The sequence below is a fragment of the Dipodomys ordii genome, unplaced genomic scaffold (genome assembly GCF_000151885.1).
Source record: "Dipodomys ordii isolate 6190 unplaced genomic scaffold, Dord_2.0 Scaffold17, whole genome shotgun sequence".
Taxonomy (NCBI): Eukaryota; Metazoa; Chordata; class Mammalia; order Rodentia; family Heteromyidae; genus Dipodomys; species Dipodomys ordii.
Genome location: NW_012267233.1, coordinates 10,975,873 through 10,999,028, shown reverse-complemented (window position 1 = coordinate 10,999,028; position 23,156 = coordinate 10,975,873). Strand labels below are relative to the sequence as shown.

Here is a 23,156-nt window from a genome sequence, read left to right as displayed (position 1 = left end):
TTCAAAAAATTAAACATAGAACTTCCCTATGATCCAGCAATTCCATTACTGGACATTTTACGCAAAAGATTATAAACCAAGATACAGTAAAGGCACTAGCACATCCATGTTTACTGCAGCACTGCAGCGCCATTCACCATAGCCAAGGTATGGAATCAGTCCAGATGCTCCTCAATGGACAAATGAATCAAGAAAATGTAGTATATGCACAGTAGAATTTTATTACTCATCTATTAGAAAGAATGATATTGTTCCATTTGTAAAAAAAATGGAAAGACCTGGAAAAAATTATGTTAAGTGAAGTCAGTCAGACCCAGAGGGACATAGGAAGAATGTTTTCCCTTACATGTAAAAGCTAGATTTGGCTTATAAACTTGTAAGTAAATAATCTGTGGGTGGTATGTAAGTATATACAAACGTATTAACTGAAATATGGTAGATTCAAGGGAAAACTCAAACAGGAAAATTCCTTAGAGAAACAAAGTTAAAGTTCAGCAAAATAAAACACTAGGAAGTGTGTAGGTGAAATGGGTAGAGTTGGGGTCAAGGGGAAAAGGGTAGACAAATGAAGAGGGGGAGAATGAGTCAAGAATCCAACGCATATCCTACAAAATTAAGATGAATAAGGGGGAGTGGATAGAGGAGGGACAGGTAAGAATGATCAAGATATATTGTATTCATAAACTGTTTTGTTCAATGGCAACTCTTTTGTACAACTACTTAAAGATAATAAAATTGTAAGTCATTAAATGATACAAAGAACATAGTCTGTATTAAAATTTTGCAAACACTAGGGCATAAAAAGATTTTAAAATTTGATATAACATTTCATATATCAAATAAAAGAAATACTAATCCTATATGTGTAAGCAGTGTGTATAAACTGATAGGCTTCCTCACACCAGTCTATACTCAATAGTACTGACATCTCAATTAGAAGTAGGAGTAAAGGCCCTCCATCTTTGGAAAAACAACACCATAAGCAATGTATTTTTCATAGGTCTCTTCTCATAGCTGTAACCACCTTTACATTCTGTGTACATATTTATCTATGAAAGGCTGTTTGGTGTGCTGCTGTCTCTTTCTTCAAACTGACAAATTTTAGAAAATGAATTTAGCATGAACATGACATAATGAAAAATTCTTTCAAAACAGTCTCATAATGCAAGTAGTTCTCTTTCCCTTTTCCCTTTTCTTGAGAAGCTAAGTTCAAATTTTTAGTTTTTTTTTTTTATAGATCACATATTAAAAAAGTAAACACACGGGCTGGGAAGGTGGCTCAGTGGTGGAGTGCTTGCCTTGCATGCATGAGGCCCTGGATTTGATTCCTCAGCATCACATAAGCAGAAAATGCCAGATGTGGTGCTGTGGCTCAAGTGGTAGAGTGCTAGCCTTGAACTGAAGAGCTGAGGGACAGCAGGTCCCACAACTGACAAAAAAAAAAAAAAGAGGGCTTGGAAGGTGGCTCAATGGTAGAGCGCTTGCCTTGCATGCCTGAGGCCCTGGGTTCGATTCCTCAAAACCACATAAGCAAAAAGAAAAAAAAAGCCGGAAGTGGCACTTGGGTCAAGTGGTAGAGCGCTAGCCTTGCATTGAAGAGCTGAGGGACAGCACCCAGGCCCAGAGTTCAGGCCCCATGACCAGACCCCCCCCCAAAAAAAAAAGAAAGAAAAGAAACGTGAACACAACAGGGTCATGTACTCTGAACTTTGATTTTTGAAATTCTATAGTACATGCAAAAATGCATGTACTATATTAAATTTTCAAAACTATAAGGAAAAAATTTAAATGGTACAAATTCAAAATAAAATTTATTTTATTAAATAATCATCTTAAGAGGCTATATTTATTCTAACAATAGTATTTTGCTCAAATCAGTTGGGAAGTTCTTCTTCAGAACTGCATTCCAAACTCTATTTTGAAAAAAATCTCTCTGAATATTATATAGTTCACTCTAAATCAATTTTCACGATTCAACCTGGTATGATACTCTTATTGTTACTCTAAAAGAACTGTTGGTCATTCCTACTACACTGTCAAATTAAACTGGCTCTGAATTTACTGAATTTCAATGTTGTGCCAGTAAAGCATTCCATTGTGGCAGAGCTGAAATGATGACTACTTTGAGGAAGACCAATACTTGTTCATAATGTTCATTAAAATATAACAAAAGCCACCTCTATTTTTTTTTAATTTAATGATGAGACATGCTCAAATCCCCAGCAGATAGCTCTGGTTCTAACATTTGCCTGTCTCATATCGCAGAAGCACTTACTGTGAGCCAAGAACAGTTGAACTCAATAGACATAAGCTTTGTTAGTATCTATATTTTAAAGATAAGACTAGGCCACATTAGAAGAAGCAGAAAATCCCAGATTTAAATCCAAAAGTCAAACTGCAGAGTCTATTCTCTTTTACTCTATATGTTTGATGTCCTGTGGTCAATAAATATCCCAGTTCAGAAGAGAATATCACTTCTATGTGAACTAGCTAATGATTACTGCTGACTCTTTAGGGAATAGTTCAGATATATTCTGTTCCTCTCTTAATTGCTTCTGAACACATACCCACAAATTATTATTAATAACTTTGAGTTTCACTCAAATCTTTATGAAACAGAAACAAATTAGTAAGCAAACAAGAATGAAAATCCAGATATACTCTATATAATATTAAACATTAAAATTTCCAGGAAGCTTAAATAAAACCTTTTCTCTAATCACATCAAGTATATAAAAATCAGAATATATTACTGGTGGAATATGTATTACTTTCATTACAAATTTCTGTATCTCCAAGCTTTTTTCCAGTCAAAATCAAGGAAAATATTTTCTAAGCACTGCAATTTCAATGAGCAAGGAAAGATATGTTCATAGAAAATTTATTTTTTGAATATTTAAAGAATATTGAATTCCTGACCAAAGATACCTTAAAATTCTTAATGTCTAACTAAAGTCTGATTTATATTCTTATTCCTGGATTAAATGTGAGAGATGTACTTTAAAAAAAGTAAAGAAAAAATGTATTTCATAGAGAAAGCAATCCAAGAATTCATTTGGAATAATAAAGACCCCCAAAGAGCAAAAACAATCCTTAGCAGGAAGATCAGTGTTGGAAGATTATCAATACAAAATTTCAAACTCTATTACAAACACATAGCAATAAAAACAACTTGGTAATGACGTAAGTATAGGCTTGAGGATCAATGGAACAGAATATAAGACCCAGAACCAAACCCACAGATCTCCACCACCTAATATTTGATAAGCCAAAAATACAGGTTGAAAGAAAGACATGGGGCTGGCAAATTGGCTATCCATGTGCAGAAAACTGGAACTAGACCCCCTACATATCACCCTGTATCAGAATCAATTCTAAACAAAGACCTCAATATAAGGCCAGATACCATGAAAATATTACGGAGGCAGGGGTAGGAAAAAGCAGTAGGACTCCGAGGCACAGGAGGAAACTTCCTAAGTAAAGATCTAGAATCACAACAAATCAAAGACTGGATAAATGGGATTCTATCAAACTGAAGAGTTTCTGCATGGCAAAGAACACAGCAAGATAAACAGAAAATAGAAGATCCACAGAATGGGAGATTTTTATCAGCTATACATTAGACAAGGGCCTCATATCAAAAATATATTAGAGTTAAAAAACTCAAAGAAACAACAACCCAATTAATAAGTGTGCTAAAGATTTAAAGAGAGACTTCTCAGAAGAAGTAGTGAGAATGGCCAATAGACACATGATATTCAACATCTCTGGCTATAAAATAAATGCAAATCAAAGCAACATTGAGATCCCACCTCACCCCAGTTAGAATGGCCATTATCAAGAAAATTAAAAATAACAAATGTTGGCAGGGATGTGGCCAAAGAGAACTTTACTACATTGTTGGTGGGTGTGTGACCCTGTTCAGTAACTATGGAAAACATTATGGAGGCACCTCAAAAGACTAAACACAGAAATTTCTCTGACCCAGCAATTTTATTCCTGGGTATTTATCCAACAGAACACAAACAAGGATACACTAAAGCTACCAGCACAACTGTGTTCATTGAAGCATTGTTTACCATAGCCAAGATATGTAATCAACCAAATGCCCCTCAGAGAACAGATGGATCAAACAAATGTGGTGTATATAAAACACAATGGAATTCTACGCATCCATCAGAAAGAATATTATATCATATGTAAGGAAATGGAAAGGCTTGGAAAAAATAATATTAAGTAAAGTAAGCCAGAACCAAAGAAACACAGGTTGCATGATTTCCCTCATTTGTGGTAACTAGAACGGGCCTATAAAGCTCCAAGTAAACACACTGGATGGCAAAAGGGAAAAAAAATACACTGGGACATGATAAATATACAGGTTTCTAGGCATTCACATAGAGACCAAAGAAGGATAGTCTTAGGAGAGGATCACATAGGCAGGATAACCATGTGCATCTGACCATATAAAATAATATGTATCAAAATGAATTCCAGAAGTAGAAACAAGAGGTTTTTGTTTTTGATTTGTCCTGTTTTTGTTTTCTGCACCTTTTGTCTTGTTTGTTCAGTTATCTGTCTTTAGGAAAGTAAGTGGAGGGTACAGAAATGATAGGACAAAGGATGAACAAATGCAGCAGTGACAGTGTTGAAAATGAATTATTTTGTGGGTGGGGATAGGAGGGAAAAACTGGAGAGCGAGGGGAAGGAGTGACATTGTTCAAAAAAAATGTAGGGCTGGGAACATGGCTTAGTGGTAGAGTGTTTGCCTAGCATGCATGAAGCCCTGGGATTCCTCAGTACCACATAAACAGAAAAAGCCAAAAGTGGTGCTATGGCTCAAGTGGTAGAGTGCAAGCCTTGAGCAAAAGAAGCACAGGTATGGTGCCCAGGCCCAGAGTTCAAGCCCCACGACTGGCAAAAAAGAGAAAGAGAGAGATAAAAAGAAATGTACTTTTTTTTTTTTTTTTGAGTTGTGGGGCCTGAACTCTGGACCTGGGCGCTGTCCCTCAGCTCTTCAGCTCAAGGCTAGCGCTCTACCACTTGAGCCACAGTGCCACTTCTGGCTGAAATGTACTCTTTATCTGGCTTATGTAACTGTAACTCCTTCTGTATGTCACCTTTACAATAACAAATTTTAAAAATGTATTGCCAAAAATATTGAAACAAAAATGATTCCAAAAATAAATGTTGTTTTAAATCTTTAAAACAATTAATTTGTGCTATTTACAAAACCAGGAGAAATCTACAGGTGATAGATTCAAAGTTAATATTAGAAATATCTGCTAAGGTTGGCCTGTGATGCCTTTATAAACAACTGGTTCCGAATATCTTTATACATAATCATGACATTTTCTTGTTTTTAGGACAATAAAATCTTACCAGTTTAACACCACTTTCTTACAGGAAGAACAAGTGCTTCTGCGACAGAAAACCACTTAAAATATAAGACACTTCTTAAAAAGCAAAGGGAATGCCAGGCACTGGTGGCTCACACCTGTAATCCTAGCTACTCAGGAGGCTGAGATCTGAGGATTGCGGTTCAAAGCCAGCCCAGGCAGAAAAGTCTGTGAGACTCTTATCTCCAATAAACCACTAGAAAACCGGAAGTGGCACTGTGACTCAAGCGTTAGAGCCCTCGCCTTGAGCTGAAGAGTGCAGGAACAGTGCCCAAGCCCAGAGTTCAAGCCCCACGCTCGAAAAAAAAAAAAAAAAAAGCAAAGGGAGCAAGCTGATGAGAGTAATTGAACACTTCTTTTTACATTAAATTACTAGGCATTCTGTGTGTGTCAGATGTCTTATTATAAAAAAGAAAACGAAATACCTGCTGCTCCAGACTCTTGACTATAGCTAATGGATGAAGCACGGATAGTCCTTAGACGTAAACTCTGGGCTCTCTCCTGCCGAGCAGCATCACAGGTCTGGTTTGGATGCCAAATCTGCTTACAGTGGTAGCAGAACTCTGTTCCACAGCCTTCTCGCCCACAAGTTAATTTTGGACAGCTGGCACATCCAAATGCTATCACAGCATATCTTGAAAGAACGAAGAAAATGATTTAAAATGTGACATAAAACAAGAGCTAAAAGTAATGTAAAAAAGATATTATTCCTGAAATTTTCTTTGGCATTAGGCAAACCGTCATAGACCTTAACACTATCTCACCAATATGAAAATGAGAGAAAAATGAACAGTCCACAAATGAAGACACCCAAGTAACCTTAAAGCATTCTTAAAGCTCAAAATTTACTTTTACAAGTACAACTATAAATGTTTTAAAAATATATTGTTTTAGTAGCATATATACACCAAGAAGTCTTGGTGTTGGTCTTTCTGGTGTTGGAATATTAATTTTCTTACTTATTTCTTATTTTCCACAATTACTTTTAAAATCAGCAAAATTAAAAGATAATGATTAAAAATGTAATGAATCTGAATCAGATATATCTCTCAGCTAATGGCATATTGCACTAACATAAATTTTGTGATTACCTTGTAATTTATGTATTAATTTTTTCTTTGTGTGTATGTGCATGCTGGTACTAGGGTTTGCAGGGCCTGGGCATTGTCCCTTAACTTCTTCACTCAAGGCTTAAGTCTTCATTTCCTGCTTTCTGCTGGTTAATGGGAGATAAGTGTCTCATGGACTTTTCCTGCCATGGGTAGCTTTAAGTTTGAATTACAATCCTAGATCGCAGTATACTGAACCCTCTAAAAGTAGTTAGAATTACAGGTGTGAATCACTGACACCCTGTCATTTTCACACTTTAATTTCTAAACTGCATGGTGAAATGATCATTGGTATTAGTCTTCTAAAGTAGACAAACTGAAATTCTTTAACTGGGAAGTAGATTGGGTGCTTTTGCTTTCAAATAAGGTGACTAAGAATGGTAGAGAGCCTCAATTCCCGTTCTCTTGTATCAATATTTTTGGTACTTAAATTTTTAAGATTTAAATTCAGGGAACTGTTAAGAATTTGTCCTACAGAAATAGAAGTTTTTTGACATGAATATTCTTAGCAGCTTTATTCATAATATCCCCAAACTGGAAAGAGTGCAGATGTCCTCTAACAAGTAAACAATAAAAGTATGGTGCATAAATGTACATCATGGACTATTGCTCAACAATTAAAAAAATTACTAAGACAAGTAACTTGGATGAACCTGAGGGGAATATGCTAAATGAAAAGTCAAGCTCAAAAGTTAAAACTATATGCTTCTGTGACAAAATTTTAGAAATGCAAAAATTGATTAGTGGCTGCTGGGAAAGCACAGGAAGGAAGTTAATCTTGTTGTAAAAGAACATGATCAGGCTGGAAATATGGCTTAGCAGAAGAGCGCTTGCCTAGCATGAATGAAGCCCTGGGTTCGATTCCTCAGTACCACATAAACAGAAAAAACCCAGAAGTGGTGCTGTCACTCAAGTGGTAGAATGCTAGCCTTGAGCAAAAGCGGCTCAGGGATAGTGCCCAAGACCTGAGTTCAAGCCCCAGGACTGGAAAAAACCAAACCAAACCAAAACATGATCTTTGTTATGATACTTTGGTGATAGCTATATAAACCTACACATGATAATACACATCCATACACAAAGTAGTACAAATGGGAAAATGTAGATAAAATGACTAGATTTTATCTATGCCCATGTTCTTTTTTTTTTTTTTTTTGGTTGGTCATGTGGCTTGAACTCTGGGCTTGAGCTCAACAACTGAGGGCTAGCGATCTACCACTTGAGCCACAGAGCCACTTCTGGTTTTCTGAGTGGTGTAAGAGTCTCACAGACTTTCCTGACCAGGCTGGCTTTGGATCATGATCCTCAGATATCAGCCTCCTGAGTAGCTAGGATTACAGGTGTGAGGGATTGTTGCCCCACTTTATGCCAATATTCTTATGTAAGTGATAATTATACTGTCAAATTGTTCTACAGTGTTGTCAAACAGTGTGAAGAGTATGCAGAATCTATTACACTTCTCATAACTGCATGTATAACTATAGCAGAAAAACTTTCAATTACAGAATTTCTAAATGTATCTAGTTTGTGTGTGTGTGGGGGGGGTGAGTCATGGGGCTTGAACTCTGAGCATAAGTGCTGTCTGTTCCTCAGCTCTTCAGCTCAAGGCTAGCGCTCTACCACTTGAGCCACAGCGCCACTTCCTGTTTTGTTTTTTTTTTAAGTTGAAAACAAACAAGTACTACTTATATTTAAGAGTTGCTTTAAAAAACAACAACAACAAACATTTCCTTCTGCCTGGAAATGTATGGGAGTTTTCTGGGCTCTTCTTGTTACTGGCACTAAAAGCTGAATAATAATGGTAACTGAGATTTTATCAGGTTTCAAGATAATATAAAATTATGCAAGCTTTTACGAGACAGGAAGTTCTTTTATTTTTGATATGCTGTTCCCTAAGTAGGTACTTCACTCTTTAAACTTTACATCTTAAATTCTACTTCACTTCTGATAGAATTATCTACCATTATCTACCATGTTTAAACAATATAGAATTAAACACAATTTTAAATCACTAAAATAAGTTGGTAAAACTAAGCTTAAGATAACTTACTTTAATTCCAGAAAAAAGACCCTGTACTTTGTTTTCTTTTAGTTAAGAATCTAAAATGTATATGATTTAAAGTACAGTCTTTACATAAATCAGTGATTACAGTGAAAAAGAAAAAAAACCTCTGAGGTCCCTTTTATTGAAGGAAGGAAAAACTAAAGGGGGACAAAATGGGAAACCGTAGGACTGCTAGAAACAATGCAAGCACCAACAATTTCTTGAAACTGGTCACAATTTACAAAGCCAGAGAGAGGTTTAAGCTAGCTGATAAAAATTCCACCAATCTAATCTCTCCTCAACCAAGTCTTCCACACATAAAATATTATGTCATAAACTGAGTATTCAGTTCAAATCAGAATCAGCTTAGAGTTTGGCCTCATAAGCAAATGACTGCTTCAACAACAATTCCAGTATTTTTGTAATTGTGATTCATTAAGGATTATGTGATTGTAAAAGTTATTATCATTTTTACATCAAAAACTTAACAGCTGACAGTGACTGCCTTGTAATCATTCCAGCACTTTTAAATCTGAGGCAGGAGGATGAAGAGTTCCACAGACAATACTAATCAACAGAGTTGAGACTCTGTTTCAAAAACATAATACAGTAATAACAACAACAACATAGATTGAATATTAATTATCTTAAAAAAACAAGTATTGGTGTGCATTGTAGACATAGCAGTAGAAATCTTTTACAATTTTAGTAGATACTAAAGTATAAATGTACATTATGTGGGCTGGGAATGTGGCTTAGTGGTAGATTGCTTGCCTTGCATGCATGAAGCCCTGGGTTTGATTTCTCAGTACCACATAAACAGAAAATACTGGAAGTGGCACTGTGGCAAGTGGTAGAGTGCTAGCCTTGAGCAAAAGCAGCTCAGGGACAGTGCTCAGGCCCTGAGCTGAGGTGCCAGGACTGGCAAAAAACAAAAAACATTATGTTATGGGTTGAGAATGTGGCTTAGTGATAGAGTGCTTGCCTAGCATGCATGAAGCCCTCAGTACCACATAAACAGAAAAAGCCAGATATGACACTGTGGCTTAAGTGGTAAAGTACTAGCCTTGAGCAAAAGAAGCTCAGGGATAGTATCCTGGCCCTGAGTTCAAGCTCCAGAACTGGGGGGGAAAAAAGTACATTATGTTACAAGAGTAAAATACTATAATCTTTAAAGATGATTGAAAAAAATTAAGTTCAAATTTAGCTTTAAAATAAATAAGAAAATAATACAGTTAATATGAATACTGAAAGTTTTCAATAAATTTAGAAAAAAATATTGAGAATATATTTATAAAAATATAGATTAATTCAAATTAAGTTATATATTGTAATTATAACTTTTGTAGAAGATTGTGTTCATATCACTAAACAAAATTTTCAAGAGCATTTTTGTCTTTTTTATATATTTAAAATGATCTTTAAGTGGTTGTATAAAGGGGTTTCAATTTAACATGGAATAACACACACATGCACACACACACACACACACACACACACACACGTGTGTGGGACTTAAGCACAGGGCCTGGGCGCTATCCCTGAGGTTTTTTTTTTGCTCAAGGCTATGGTTCTACCACTTGAGTCATGGTTCCACTTCTGATTTTTTGGTGGTTAACTGGAGCTAAGAATCTCACAGGCTTTCCAGTCTTGGCTGGCTTCAAATTGCAATCCTCCGATGTCAGCTTCCTGAGAAACTAAGATTATAGGCATAACCCACAGGCACCTGGCAAGAGTTAACAATTTGTGTTTGTGTGTGTGTGCGCGCACGTACATGCGTGCGCCAGTCTTAAGGCTTGAAATGTTCAGGGTCTGGGTACTGTCCCTGAGCTTTTTTGCTCAAGGCTAATAATGCTCTACCACTTGAGCTAAAGCTCCGCTTCTGGCTTTTGTTTGTTTCTTTCTTTGTTTACCTGGGTCTCCTGAATAGCTAGGATTACACTTGTGAGCCAACAGTGCTTGGCTAGGACTAACAATTTTTTTTAAATTTATTTTATTTTATTGTAAAGATGCTGTACAGAGGGGTTACAGTTACATGAATAAGACAACGAGTACATTTCTTCTCAAGCATTGTTCCCCTTCCCTTGTTCTCCACTATCCCTTTCCTTCCTCACTCCTCGCCCTCCCCCCACTCCCCCCAAAGTTATAAAGTTCATTTCCAATATACTGTCTTGTGGGCATCATTGTTGCAATGGCCCATCGGTTTTGGGGCTTGAACTCTGGGCTTGGGCACTGTCCCTGAACTCTTCAGCTCAAGGCTAGCATTCTACCACTTGAGCCACAGGGCCACTTCCAGTTTTCTGGTGGTTAATTGGAGATAAAAGTCTCATGGACGTTCCTGCCCAGGTTGGCTTTGAACCATGATCTTCAGATCTCAGCCTCTTGAGTAGCTAGAATTACAAGGGTGAGCCACTGGCACCCAGCTAGGACTAACAATTTTTTAACTGATGATTTAGACTCTACGTCTTTCAAGAAAAAGTCTTTTAGGCAAGTTCTTCATATACTGACAAGGAGAATTAAAAGCAGAATGTCAATTGTGACCTTCCTATCCATAAAATTATGGAATCTGTATGGCAAGAAAACAGAAAACGTGAAACACGCTTCTCAACAACCAAACTTCCAACCTTCTTTTAAGATGATTTTCAGAAGTGGAAAGCCAGAAGTGGTACTGTGGCTCAAGTGGTAGAACACTAGCCTTGAGCAAAAGCAGCTCAGGGACAGTGCCCAGACCCTAAGTTTAAGCCCCAGGACTGGCACAAGTTTAAAAAAGAAAGAAAGAAAATGATTTACAAATGGACAAGATTTCAGATTTATCCAAACTTTGTATCTAAAAGTGTATTACCTTATAAAATACATTATTATAAAACTTTATCCTGAATTTACCTATTTTGCTATGAACAAAAAGTACTGACATTATTAAAGTGACTGCTTACATACAACTATTAAAATATGAATTATAATTATCAGGGCAAAACAATAGTTGACTGTGTAGGAAAATTATTATTCCTACATTATGATGTCAAACATTTAATACTGATTACAAATTTCTTTTTAATAAAGTTATATATATATATTTATATTTAGCCTCAGACTTAAGATCTTTATTTAGCCTTGACTTAAGATCTACCCATTCATCATTTGGTCAAAATATGGGCTTGATGCATCTCAAAAATTAATATTTAAGTCAGGTATAGTAGTGTACATAGATAGTCCAAGCCTCTTGGGAGGCTGAGGCAGGAAGCCCATCAGTTGAGATCAGGAATTAAGCCAAATGAAAAACAATGAGATCCTGTCTCAAAAAAGTAAAATAATCTTAAAAATAGAAGGACATAAAGTGTGTAAGATTTAAATATGCCAGTATTTAAATACTGGGATAGATTCCTTCGGCTAAAAGGCTTCAGCTACTTGAAAAACTTACCCCTGCTGTGGAGTAGGAGAGATAGGAAGTAAGTGGGAAAATGGGAAGAGACTGCAAAAGCAATCTTTCTTGAAGGATTTTCCATTATTATTAAGAGGTGCATCAAGAAAAGATTCAATGGTCAAGTTATGGAAATGTTAGTAAGTAAAACTATAATGCCTATTTTCTATTTTATACTAGATTTTGCTGAAGAATTTTTAAATCAGCTTGCATTAGTTATATAGGAGGTTTCACAGTTAGATTTTTACATATTCACAATATATTCCAATCAGTCTTACCCTCTTTATCACTTTCTCTTCCCCCTTACTAAAATAATTTTTAACACAATAAATAGAACGTTTTATTTCCTGAATTTATCTGGTCTTGATTTTTGTTTGTGGGAGAGGGTGTTGCCTTTTATATATTATACTATTGGTAACATTGAGGAATTGGGATTAGCAACTAGGATGGTATATTCTACCAGTTCCTTTTGAAGGAACAAAAAAGGGGGAAAAACAGCCAACCAAATGTAATCTTAAGAAGATATTATGGTCTTAATAAATGTTTTGATATTTGATGTCGGTATAATTTGTAGAGGAGGGGGGGGAAAACAACTCGTTTAAATAAGGTGGACCCCTTGCAACAATGAGAAGTACAAGTTGTCATGTCGAAAATGAACTTTACAACTTTAGTACGGGGTGGGGGGATTGGGTGGGGGGGGGCGGGGGGAGGCTGGGAAGGGATGTGAAGGGCAAACAAAGGAGGAGGCTTGATAAGAAATGTACGCATTATCCTGCCCATGTAATTGTAACTCCTCTATACAGTATGTTCACAAAAAATTAAAAAATAAATTAATTAATTAATTAAAAAAATAATGAAAAAAGCCATGCACCTGTGGCTCACACCTGTAATCTTAGCTACTCAGAAGGCTGAGATCTGGAGAATAGAGGTTTGATGCCAGCCTAGGAATAAAAATCCGAGAAACTACTGTCCATATAACCATTAAAATGCTAGAACTTGAGGCATGACTCAAGGAGTAGAGTGCCAGCTATGAGCAAGCAAGCCAACTAAGTGTGAGTCCCTGAGTTCAAACCCAATACTGGAAAAAATAATTAAGTGGGAGTACAAGTTAAGTTTTACAAAAGCATAAAGCTTTCAACTGACTACCTTTAAAGAACAAAGAAAATATAACCACAGTATCAAAATTATTTGATTCAGTTAATGAGAAAAGTCAAGTTTTATACAAGAATCAAGAGGCTCATGCTTCTATTTCAGGATTTTCTGTCATTCCAATGGAAAAGCAGTGACTAACTTGATTACTATCTCTGGAATATCTAGATGAAAGTAAGACAAGAAATGTACTCATTACCTTACTTATGTAATTATAACCCCTCTGTACATTACCTTTACAGTAAAATTTAAAAAAAAAAGTAAAGTTCATCTCCTGATTCCCTCTTTGGATATGCATCCTTCAGAAAGGAGGCATTCTGTTCAGCTTTACTGCAAGCTGCAAGAGAAGCTTATAGATGCTCAGACTACCTGAGACTAACTGGAGAAGCCTGTCAAATTTAGGGATTGAGGATTGGTATTTTACCTGAATATCTAGAAAAGTATTTTCTTTAGTCAACTACGTAGTAAAAGAAAAATCAGTGGCTCTATGTCATATGTTAACACATTCTGAACAAGGGTGTAAGGTGAAAAATGTTACTTCTTAACCAACTCCCTTAAGCATACTAAGAATTGTAATAACAATTAATAATGTATAAGTAGTATAAATTGAATTATGTTAAAATGTATCTGGTCTAATTTTATGGTTAGGAAGAAAACTAAATTAGTAAGAACAAACTCAGGGTTAGGGGCCATGGGTGACAATGTTGTCAGACACTTTGTATTCATATATTCATATACTGTTTTGTAGAATGGGAACTTCTTTGTACAACTACTTGAAGATAATAATAAAAATATAAATAAAATTAAAAAAGAACAAACTCAGTTCAAACCATTAACTCTCAGAATATTTTTATGAATGTCTGTTGAATCACTAATCATCAATTACAAGTACTGAAACATTATGGATCCTTATATACAAGACCTGTTTTCCAAGTACTAGTTACTTTCTTCCAAGTACACATAAGAAGTAACACTTTTCACCTCTGGAGAAAAAGTTAGGTCTTTGGCCTGTGCAAATATTTTAAAGGTTAACCTATAAAAGTATTTCTAGTATGTCAAATAATTGTCAAGTTATGGAATTCTTTGCTGAATAAGATATAAAACAGGACATATACATTTTTAATTCTATCCCAAACTAATGGCCTCATTTTTCTTAATCCATTAAAAACAGTATCCTCTTCTCAACTAGTGTTATCACTGAACACCATTTATATGTTCTAAAAAACCAGTTCGATACTACATAAACCTAATTTATAGTTCATTATATTACACTGAATAAAGTATAGGGTAGTATGAACTTCTTATGTCCTTGTATAGGGTAAGAGGACTTATGGACAGAGTCAGATTAGTTCAGTCAATAATTGATTTGTAACCACAAAAGAAAGCAAGTATTTAAAAGTGCTGGAGTGCCTACCTACTAAGCACAAGGCCCTGAGTTCAAATCCTCTATGGCCCCTACCCCCCATCAAAAAAAAAAGAAAAATTAAAATGGCAGAGACAGTGTGTGTGTGTGTGTGTGTGTGTGTGTGTGTAGCACAAGGCCCTGAGTTCAAATCCTCTATGGCCCCTACCCCCCATCAAAAAAAAAAAGAAAAATTAAAATGGCAGAGACTGTGTGTGTGTGTGTGTGTGTGTGTACACACTTGAGCTTGAACGCAGAGCCTTGTGCTTGGCAGCCAGGCACTCAAGCATTTGGGCCACAGTGGTACTCCTGGCTTTTTGCTAGTTAATCAGAGATAAGGGTCTCATGGACTTTTCTGACTAGGCTAGCTTTGAACTGTGATCCTCAGATCTCAGACACTTTAAGTAGCTGGTATTACATGTGTGAGCCAACCAGCTCCTGGCTAAAAAGTCAACTTTCTGTTATCTGCCTAAAACATGCAAATGAAGGCACCAAAGCAGAAAGTAATCTGGTATTTTTTATCTGAGACAGGTTCTCCTCTCCTCGACTTATAATTTCCTAACCCTATTCTTTTTCCTAGCCATAACGAAAGTTTTCTCTAAAACTGCAAGGACTGCTATGTCCTACAAACAGGCCAGCAAAAAACTCTTACTTTGGTTAAATCATAGCACAACACTCAGATCTTTCCGCCTAAGCCTTTTCTTAAGGCAAATTTTTGGAAACAATTTCCTTTAAACAAATTTCATCTGTCTTCTATGAAAACAGTATTAGGTCAGAAATCTCAAGAGATCTCCAATACATGCTAAGTCAGTAGTCTTTCTTACTCTAAGTGTGTTAGGCATGTTTAAACAAAATTAATGCCAGATAAAGAAAATGGCCAACGAAAAAGGAAGAATTCCTAATTTCTTATCATTTCTGGGAAGGGGGAAATCGTTCGTGTGTACAGTGAAGGAGGTTAAATGCTATGTAAACAGTAATGGTCCTAGCACTGTGGATACAGATTTCTATGAATGATTGGTAATGTTCAGGCATTTACCAATATTTTTTATGTGAGACTTAAGTAAATGGAATTTTAATTTAAAACGTCCTTCTTTTGAGTTCTAAAATTTTCTCCCTGCTCCTATTATCTTTATTTTCTGAAATGGGACTTACTCTGCAGCCCACACTGGCCCAGAACTCTAAATCTTCTTGCCTCATCCTCCCTAGTGTGGGGATTTTAAGTATGCATCAGGATGCTTCTTCCATCTTAAAAGGTTTTAATTAGTTATGAGGGCAAGCCATTTTGTCTTTTGTTATTAAATCTCTACTACCTAGCACATTAGTACATTAAATATTTGAGTGTTAAAATGGGGACTAGGTAGAGTTGAGTGATAGATCACTTGCCTAGCATGTACAAAGCCACAGGTCAAGCTCCGGTACTACAAAAACCAAACCAAAACAGATACTTAGGAAATGAAGATGAGGAATAATAAGTGAGAGCTATGAAAAGTTTACTGTGTAGGATTAAAAATCAACTTCACAGGGGTGGAGTACAAAGTTTAGTGGCAGAATACTTCCCTGACATGTACAAGACTCTGGGTTTCATACCCAACAACAACAACAACAAAATTCATCCTAATCCTTGTAACATGATAGGATAGGAATCCAAAATTTATACATGTTCATAATAAATAATACTGTAACTTTAAATAAGGCTTGTTTAGTATGATGTCTTCAAAATACACATACAAGCTTAATGTTAGTGGATGAGATTTTCTACATTAATACCAACATAAAACCTACAATGTGATCGAATACATGAAATGTATGTTCTTAACTAGAAAGCCAGTATAAACCAAAAATGTGTGTGTGTAACATGTTTTCTCTGCCTCTGTGGGTAAAATTATTGACAACCATCAACACCAAAAATTAATCAGTAAAGAGTAATTAATCAAAAATTAATTTAGTGAAATTAATGAAGGGCAATTCCATATTAAGCTTACATATTAAGCCTGGTTGTTTTCATAATAGTTACTATTTAACTAGACATTAACATTTATCTTCTTCAAAATATTTAACATAATAAAACATTTTACTTTTGAAAATTAAAGTCTCAATGAAAGAAAAAATTTCAAAACTATAGCAAAGTAGCTGGGCATCCAGGGCTCAAATCTGTAATCCTAGCAACTCAGTAGGCTGAGATCTGAAGGACTGTAGCTCAAAGATAGCATAGGCAGTAAAGTCTGTGAGACTCCATTTACAAAATAACCAGCAAAAAGCTGACCTGTGGGCATGGCTCAAGTGGTAAAGTGCCAGTTGGGTAAGCACAAGGCCAGGTTCAAACTCTAGTACCAGCAAAAATACCACCAAAGTATTAGTTTCTGAAATATCATACATCCAAGAGTTTATAAAGAATAATAAAGTAGGGGGCTGGAGGTGTGGCTCAGGTGGTAGAAAACAAGCCAATGAGCAAAAGCATCAGGTACTGAGTTTGAATTCTGGTCTTGGGGTAGTGGAGATGTGGGAGAGAATAAGAGGCTAAGCATGAATGATTCAGGCCTATAATCCCAACTACCTGAGAGACAGAGATCAGGGAGATTACAGTTTATGGCTAGCCCAGGCAAAACATTGGCAAGACATCATATCAACCAATAAGCTGGTAGCATACATCTAGAATCCCAGCTTCCTTGGAGACTAGGGTAGGAAGATCAAGGTTCAAAGCCAGATTTGGGTAAAAATGTGAGATCCTTTCTTTAAAATAATTAAAGCAAACAACAGGCTATGGTTCAATTAGCTGCATACTTGCCTAGAAAATTCAAAACCCTGAGTTCAAACTCTACACCACAAAAAAGAGTAATACAATCATATCACATCATTTGAAGATACTGTCCATTATTGAACAGTATTTTCTTCCCATCATTTTCTTGAGAGTTTAGTCTTTCATGTGTCCTAGAGGTTGGTTATACCATTGTCCCTGGAAACCTAGCTCACCACAGCCCACTTTGTCCTACCCATAATTAATAAATTCATGAATTCATAAATAACTAATAAAATTTTTACTGAAATCCTTGATAGGTCTTTAGTGCTACTCATACCAGAGAAAACCAGGACTTATGTGTACACACTAGAAACACAACTTTCCTTATTTTAAATTATAAAATACAATATTAAAATTTATTAATCAATAAGCATCCAATTCAGATGATATATCCTAAAATTGTATTTTTCTTTTTTTGAAGACCCCAAATTCATGATCCTCCTGTGTGTATCACCATGCCTGCCTCCAAAATTGTAATTTGATAAATTCATATTCCAGTGATGCCTGAGACTCTATAACCTGGAAATTCCAGGTTTTCATAAGCTCTTACTTATATTTGTTTTATTTATATAAGTAAGTCTTACTGTTTATGGCTTTCTCTATTCCTGAAGGATATATGACTTTTTTCTTAGTTCTGACAAATGAACATAATAACTGCACTAAGAACAGTGGATAATGTTAACATAAAAAACTTAAGTGCTGATTAAATGGTATTTATAATTTAAAAACTTAAAGTAAATGAAATAGTACAACACTATATGTAGCACATCTTGAGACTAGAAACTCTTACATATACAAACTTGAGCACATTATTCTGCAATTAAGGTATTTTTCAAAAGGATCATTTATTTATATCCCAAAATAACTGCCATCACCAATAATCCTGATCATTTTGTTAGTCCCAAATAAAAGTTCTCCAAATGGACAGGAAAGTTCAGTATTGTATACAGGTAAATCCTGTTCTCACTATCTTATTCCTTCCTTCCAAATATGGAATTGAATAAAGAGACAAAATAAAAACAAGTTTTGATTCTTGACATTAACAACTAATATAGTGCCTCACATGATATATGCTCAGTTTAGTCTTTAAACAAATAAGTTGTCTTGCATGTTAAGACTGTTTTTTTCAGTAACAGTAAGCAAATTCTTATCTCCAGGGAACAACCAATTAACTCAGAAAAGTCAAAATCTTCTTACCCACAATCAGGAGCTGGACACCACCTACAGTCAGGATCTGCAACAAGCCACCGTCTAAGCATAAACTCTTCATATTTTTCCATTAGGACATCATCACTTAGTATCAAACGAATGTCATGGGGATTGAACCGTTCAGTACACTCTGGGCAACTAATATTCACTCTACTTTCAGAGATTTCTATCCTTAGGTACTGTCGTAAGCAATCCACACAAGATCTGTGATGACAGGTCATTATATCAGGAAATCTGTCTTTAGAATGCCGCAAAAGGCACAAAGGACACTCTATAAAGTCTCCAATTTGTTTGCTGATCAATGTTAGTCCATTGTCAGAAGAGGTATTTGTAGAGAAAATGGAGTTCTTATCAGTACACATTTCAGAATGTATACTTTCAATACTCGCAATTCCATCCACCCCTCCATTTAGCTCCCTTGATTTACGTTTAGTATCCTTTTTCCTCCGAAACAGAGAGCCTATTGAAATTCTTCTTTTTTTCGGTGCCTTTTTGACTGAAGGCAAGCTCACAGATGAGGCAGAAGACTGAAGATCACGATCTGAACCCATTTGCCGATGTAAACTCATGTCTAAAATACTCATCAGAATTTAGTCAGGGCCAGTGGTTATACACAGCCCTTCATTATATTTAGAAGTAAAACTTATTTCTTGTTCTTGCATTCAGATTAAGTCATGATGTAACAAAATCCAACATGGCTCCCTCAGAGAATTCTTGAAAAAGTTCAGTTTATAGAAGACTATATCATGGATGTCCTGAAAAACAAAAACAAAAACTCAAGACCATTTAATTGTAATTTTTGTATGTTTTTATAAACAGATTCTCTGTGCAATTTCAAACAAGTGTGTTCTTCAATCATTAGATTAAAAATACTGACAGCCTACAGGTGAATATAAAATTAATTCTGAAATAGCAGTGAGAACGTTCTTTAATCTTAACAAAAGATTCTCTATATTTGAACTGACAGAGCATAGGATAGAAAAATGTTCCATATGTATGATATTTGAATTATGACCAAGGTAACATTCTTAGCACTGAGAATGGCCTTAAAAAATTACAGTGTTGACTGGTTTTTCATTTGAGAAAATAAAACAAGTTTAACCTATGGCTCACCTCATGTATAAAAATCAATTCCAAAGGCCAAATATAGTGGCTTACATCTGTAACCTCAGCTATTTGGGAAGTGGTGATCAAGAGGTTTGTGGTAAAAAGTTAGTGAAATCCTATATTTATCTGTTACCCTTGCTATATGAGAAGTATAATTAAGATGATCACAGTCTTTATTTTGCTGGGCAAAAATGTGATATCCTATCTGAAAAATTAAAGTAGGTACTGGTGGATCGTGCCTATAATCCTATAAACTTCAGAGGCTGAGACTGGGAGATTATAGTTCAAAGATAGCCCAGGCAGACATGTGAGACTACCCCCATCCAACCGATAGCTGAATGGAGTGATGCACATTTGTTATCCTAGCTATGTAGAAGGCTAAGATTGAGAGGAGAGCACTTCCAAGTCAGTTCAAGTAGAAAAGTCCATGAGACTCCATCTCAACAGAAGCAGCTAGGTGTGGTAGCATGTGCCTATCATCCCAGTTATAACAAAAAGCATAAAATAGGTGGCTTGAGGTACACAGTACACAGTACACAGCATAGGCCTCGGCAAAAAGTGAGGTTCTGTCTCATAAAAACCAGTGCAGAAAAGGGTAAGAGATGTGACACAGAGGCATAGTACCTACTCAGCAAATGCAAAGCACAGAGTTCAAACCCAGTACTGTTAAAAAATAATACTAATAAATTCCAGTAAAAAATACTGATGAAAAAGTGTCATTAGTGTCATTAAAATACCAAAAAAATCAATACCATTAATGTATTAACTCCAAGTGACTCATAGATCTAAATGTAAACAATAAAACGATGACACTTTTAGGAAACAGAAGAAACTGAAATATTTTCAATAAAAAGATGCCCTTAAACAGAACATTATTGATAATCATAAAAGAAAAGATTGATATATTGATCTATAATAAAAGTAAGGGACAGTACACTAAGGGTTTGGAGAAGACTTGTGGTATATATAACTAATAAGGGAATGATACCCTAAATACACAAAAAGTTACAAATCAATAAAAGTAGACAAACCCAACAGATAAATGGGAAGAGGACTTAAGAGGCACTTAAAGTTGTAAGAAAATGATCAACATCATTAGTCATAAGGGAGAAAAAATTAAAGCCACACTGAGAAGTTACTATATACTTAATAGTTAAAATTTAAAAATTGGTATCTGCAGTTGTCCACAAGGATATGGAAGAATGGGAACTCTCTCATACTGGTGTTAGGAATATAAAATGGTACATAAAATAGCCCATCTATACTTTGGAAATCTGTTAAGAATATCTACCAAATATGAACATTCACTCTTATTACCACTTCTAGATAGGAGTACACAAGTTCTCTTCTATATCATTTTCTAATAACGCATGCATGAAGGTATCCGATGGTGCACATATAACAATGTTCCAAACAGTATTAGTTATAATAGTCAATAGAGAAAAAGCCCACATTTCCATCAAGAGTAGAGCAGATGAACAAGTTGTGGTATATTTGCACTAAGGCATATCATAAAATGAAAACACTGCTACATATGAAGTAACGAATGCCACATAAAAGAAGGTGTGCTATAAAATGTCACTCAGGTAAAATTCAAAATAGGCAGAACTAATCTATAATATTAGAAGTCACAACCTTGGGGTGATGGTAAAATAGGAGCTTTCTTAACATGTGCATGAGGAATTACAAAGGTAATTCTGTGTTGTCACTGATCTACAAATTCCTAATGTACTTTTTTGATACATGTTACACCACAATATGAAAAGAAAGAGATGGAAGGATAGGGAAGGAAATTAAAGAAGGAAAAGAAAAAGAAAGAGGCTATCCATCTATCAGGCTCACACCTGTAATCGTAGCTATTCAGAAAGTTGAGATCTGAGGTCTGAGGTTTAAGCCAGGAAGACAATTTCTCGAGACTCCTTCCCAATTAACCAGCAAAAAGCCAGAACTGGAGGTATAGCTCAAGTGGTAGAGTACCACTTCTGAGCAAAAAAAGCTCAGAGAATGCACAAGGCTGAGTTCAAGCCCCAGTACAAACATACACATATATGCATGCGTATGCACACGTGTAAACATAGATACACAGCAAGAAAGAAAACAAGAGGTAGAGATCTGGAGAATCATGGTTTAAGGCCAGCAGGGGTTCAAGTTGGTGTGGTGAGATACTCATCTCAACAAATAAAGAGGGCATGGTGACAAGCCTGTAATCCTACTCGGGAGGAAAAATTATAGTCTGAGGCAAGCCTGAGAAAAATATGAGACTCTACCTGAAAAATAAAGCAGAAAGAGTTATTGGAATGGTTCAAGTGGTAGAGTTCTTGACTAACAAGTTCAAATTCCAGTACTGGAGGGGGGGGGAAGTAGAGATCTGCTGGGTATGAATGAACACATTTAATTCAAGCACTCAAGAGACTGAGGAAGAAGAATCATGAGTTCAAGGCCAACCTGGGTTACACAGGAGGTCTAAAGCCAGCTTGGAATACATAGTAAAACTTGTTTTAAAAGAGAAAAACAAAAACAAACAAACAACAACAACCCCCCCCCACCACCAGGGACTGCTGGTCTTTCCAGCTTAATTCAGAGAGGAGGCTGAGATCTGAAGATTGTGGTTTAAAGCTAGCAGTCTGTGATTCAGATTCATGTAGGCAATTAACTACAAAAAAAAAAGCCAGAAGTGGAGCTGTGGATCAAGTGGCAGAATGCTAGCCATAGCACAAAAACTCAGGGACTACAGCTAGGCCCAGAGTTCAGCAAAAAAGAAAAAAATAAGTAAGGATTAAATATTGATTTCTAAAGAATTAGCCATTTATGAGTTATCTGGACCATAGTTACTGAATAATGATCTCCACCCTATCTTCACTGATTCAATAAAATTTCTTAGTGGATTAATCTCCTATGATCTAAATGATACAGGCTTCTGATGTTATTATTTATTTTATTTTTTTTTGTTTGTCTTGGGGCCTGAAGTCTGAACCTGGGTGCTGTCCCTCAGCTCTTCAGTTCAAGGCTAGCGCTCTACCACTTGAGCCATAGCACTACTTCCATTTTCTTCTGCTTATGTGGTGCTGAAGAATCGAACATAGGACCTCACGCATGCAAGGCAAGCATTCTACCACTGAGCCATCTTCCCAGCCCCTGATCAGGCTTCCAATTGTTTTCTTCCAATTTGTACCAACCGACATAAAAGTATTTATGTCTCACAATTCTCACCAACACCCTTCATTACATCAATAGTTCTGTGTTCATTTTGTGTAATGTTTTCCTCATTCTTAGCTTAACAAATTTTTTTTTTTTTGGTCGGTCGTGGGGCTTGAACTCTGGGCCTGAGTGCTGTCCCTCAGCTCTTCAGCTCAAGGCGAGAGCTCTACCACTTGAGCAACAGCGCCACTTCTGGTTTTCTGGTGGTTTATTGGAGATAGGAGTCTCATGGTCTTAAGTGCCCAGGCTGGCTTTGAACCGCGATCCTCAGATCTCAGCCTCCTGAGTAGCTAGGATTACAGGCGTGAGCCACCAGTGCCCGGCTAG

General features: G+C 36.1%; 1 protein-coding gene across 2 annotated transcripts in view; it reads right to left on the bottom strand.

The window, feature by feature from the left end:
- Rnf19a (ring finger protein 19A, RBR E3 ubiquitin protein ligase) overlaps positions 1–23,156 on the bottom strand; it is a 47,606-nt gene that overhangs the window by 15,786 nt on the left and 8,664 nt on the right. For both annotated transcript variants that reach the window (XM_013012508.1, XM_013012509.1), the window contains exons 2-3: positions 18,513–19,279; positions 5,822–6,030 (exon numbers count right to left, since the gene is read on the bottom strand). In XM_013012508.1, the coding sequence (XP_012867962.1) occupies positions 5,822–6,030; positions 18,513–19,108 (805 nt within the window). In that variant the 5' untranslated portion in view covers positions 19,109–19,279. The remainder of the gene's footprint in view (positions 1–5,821; positions 6,031–18,512; positions 19,280–23,156) is intronic.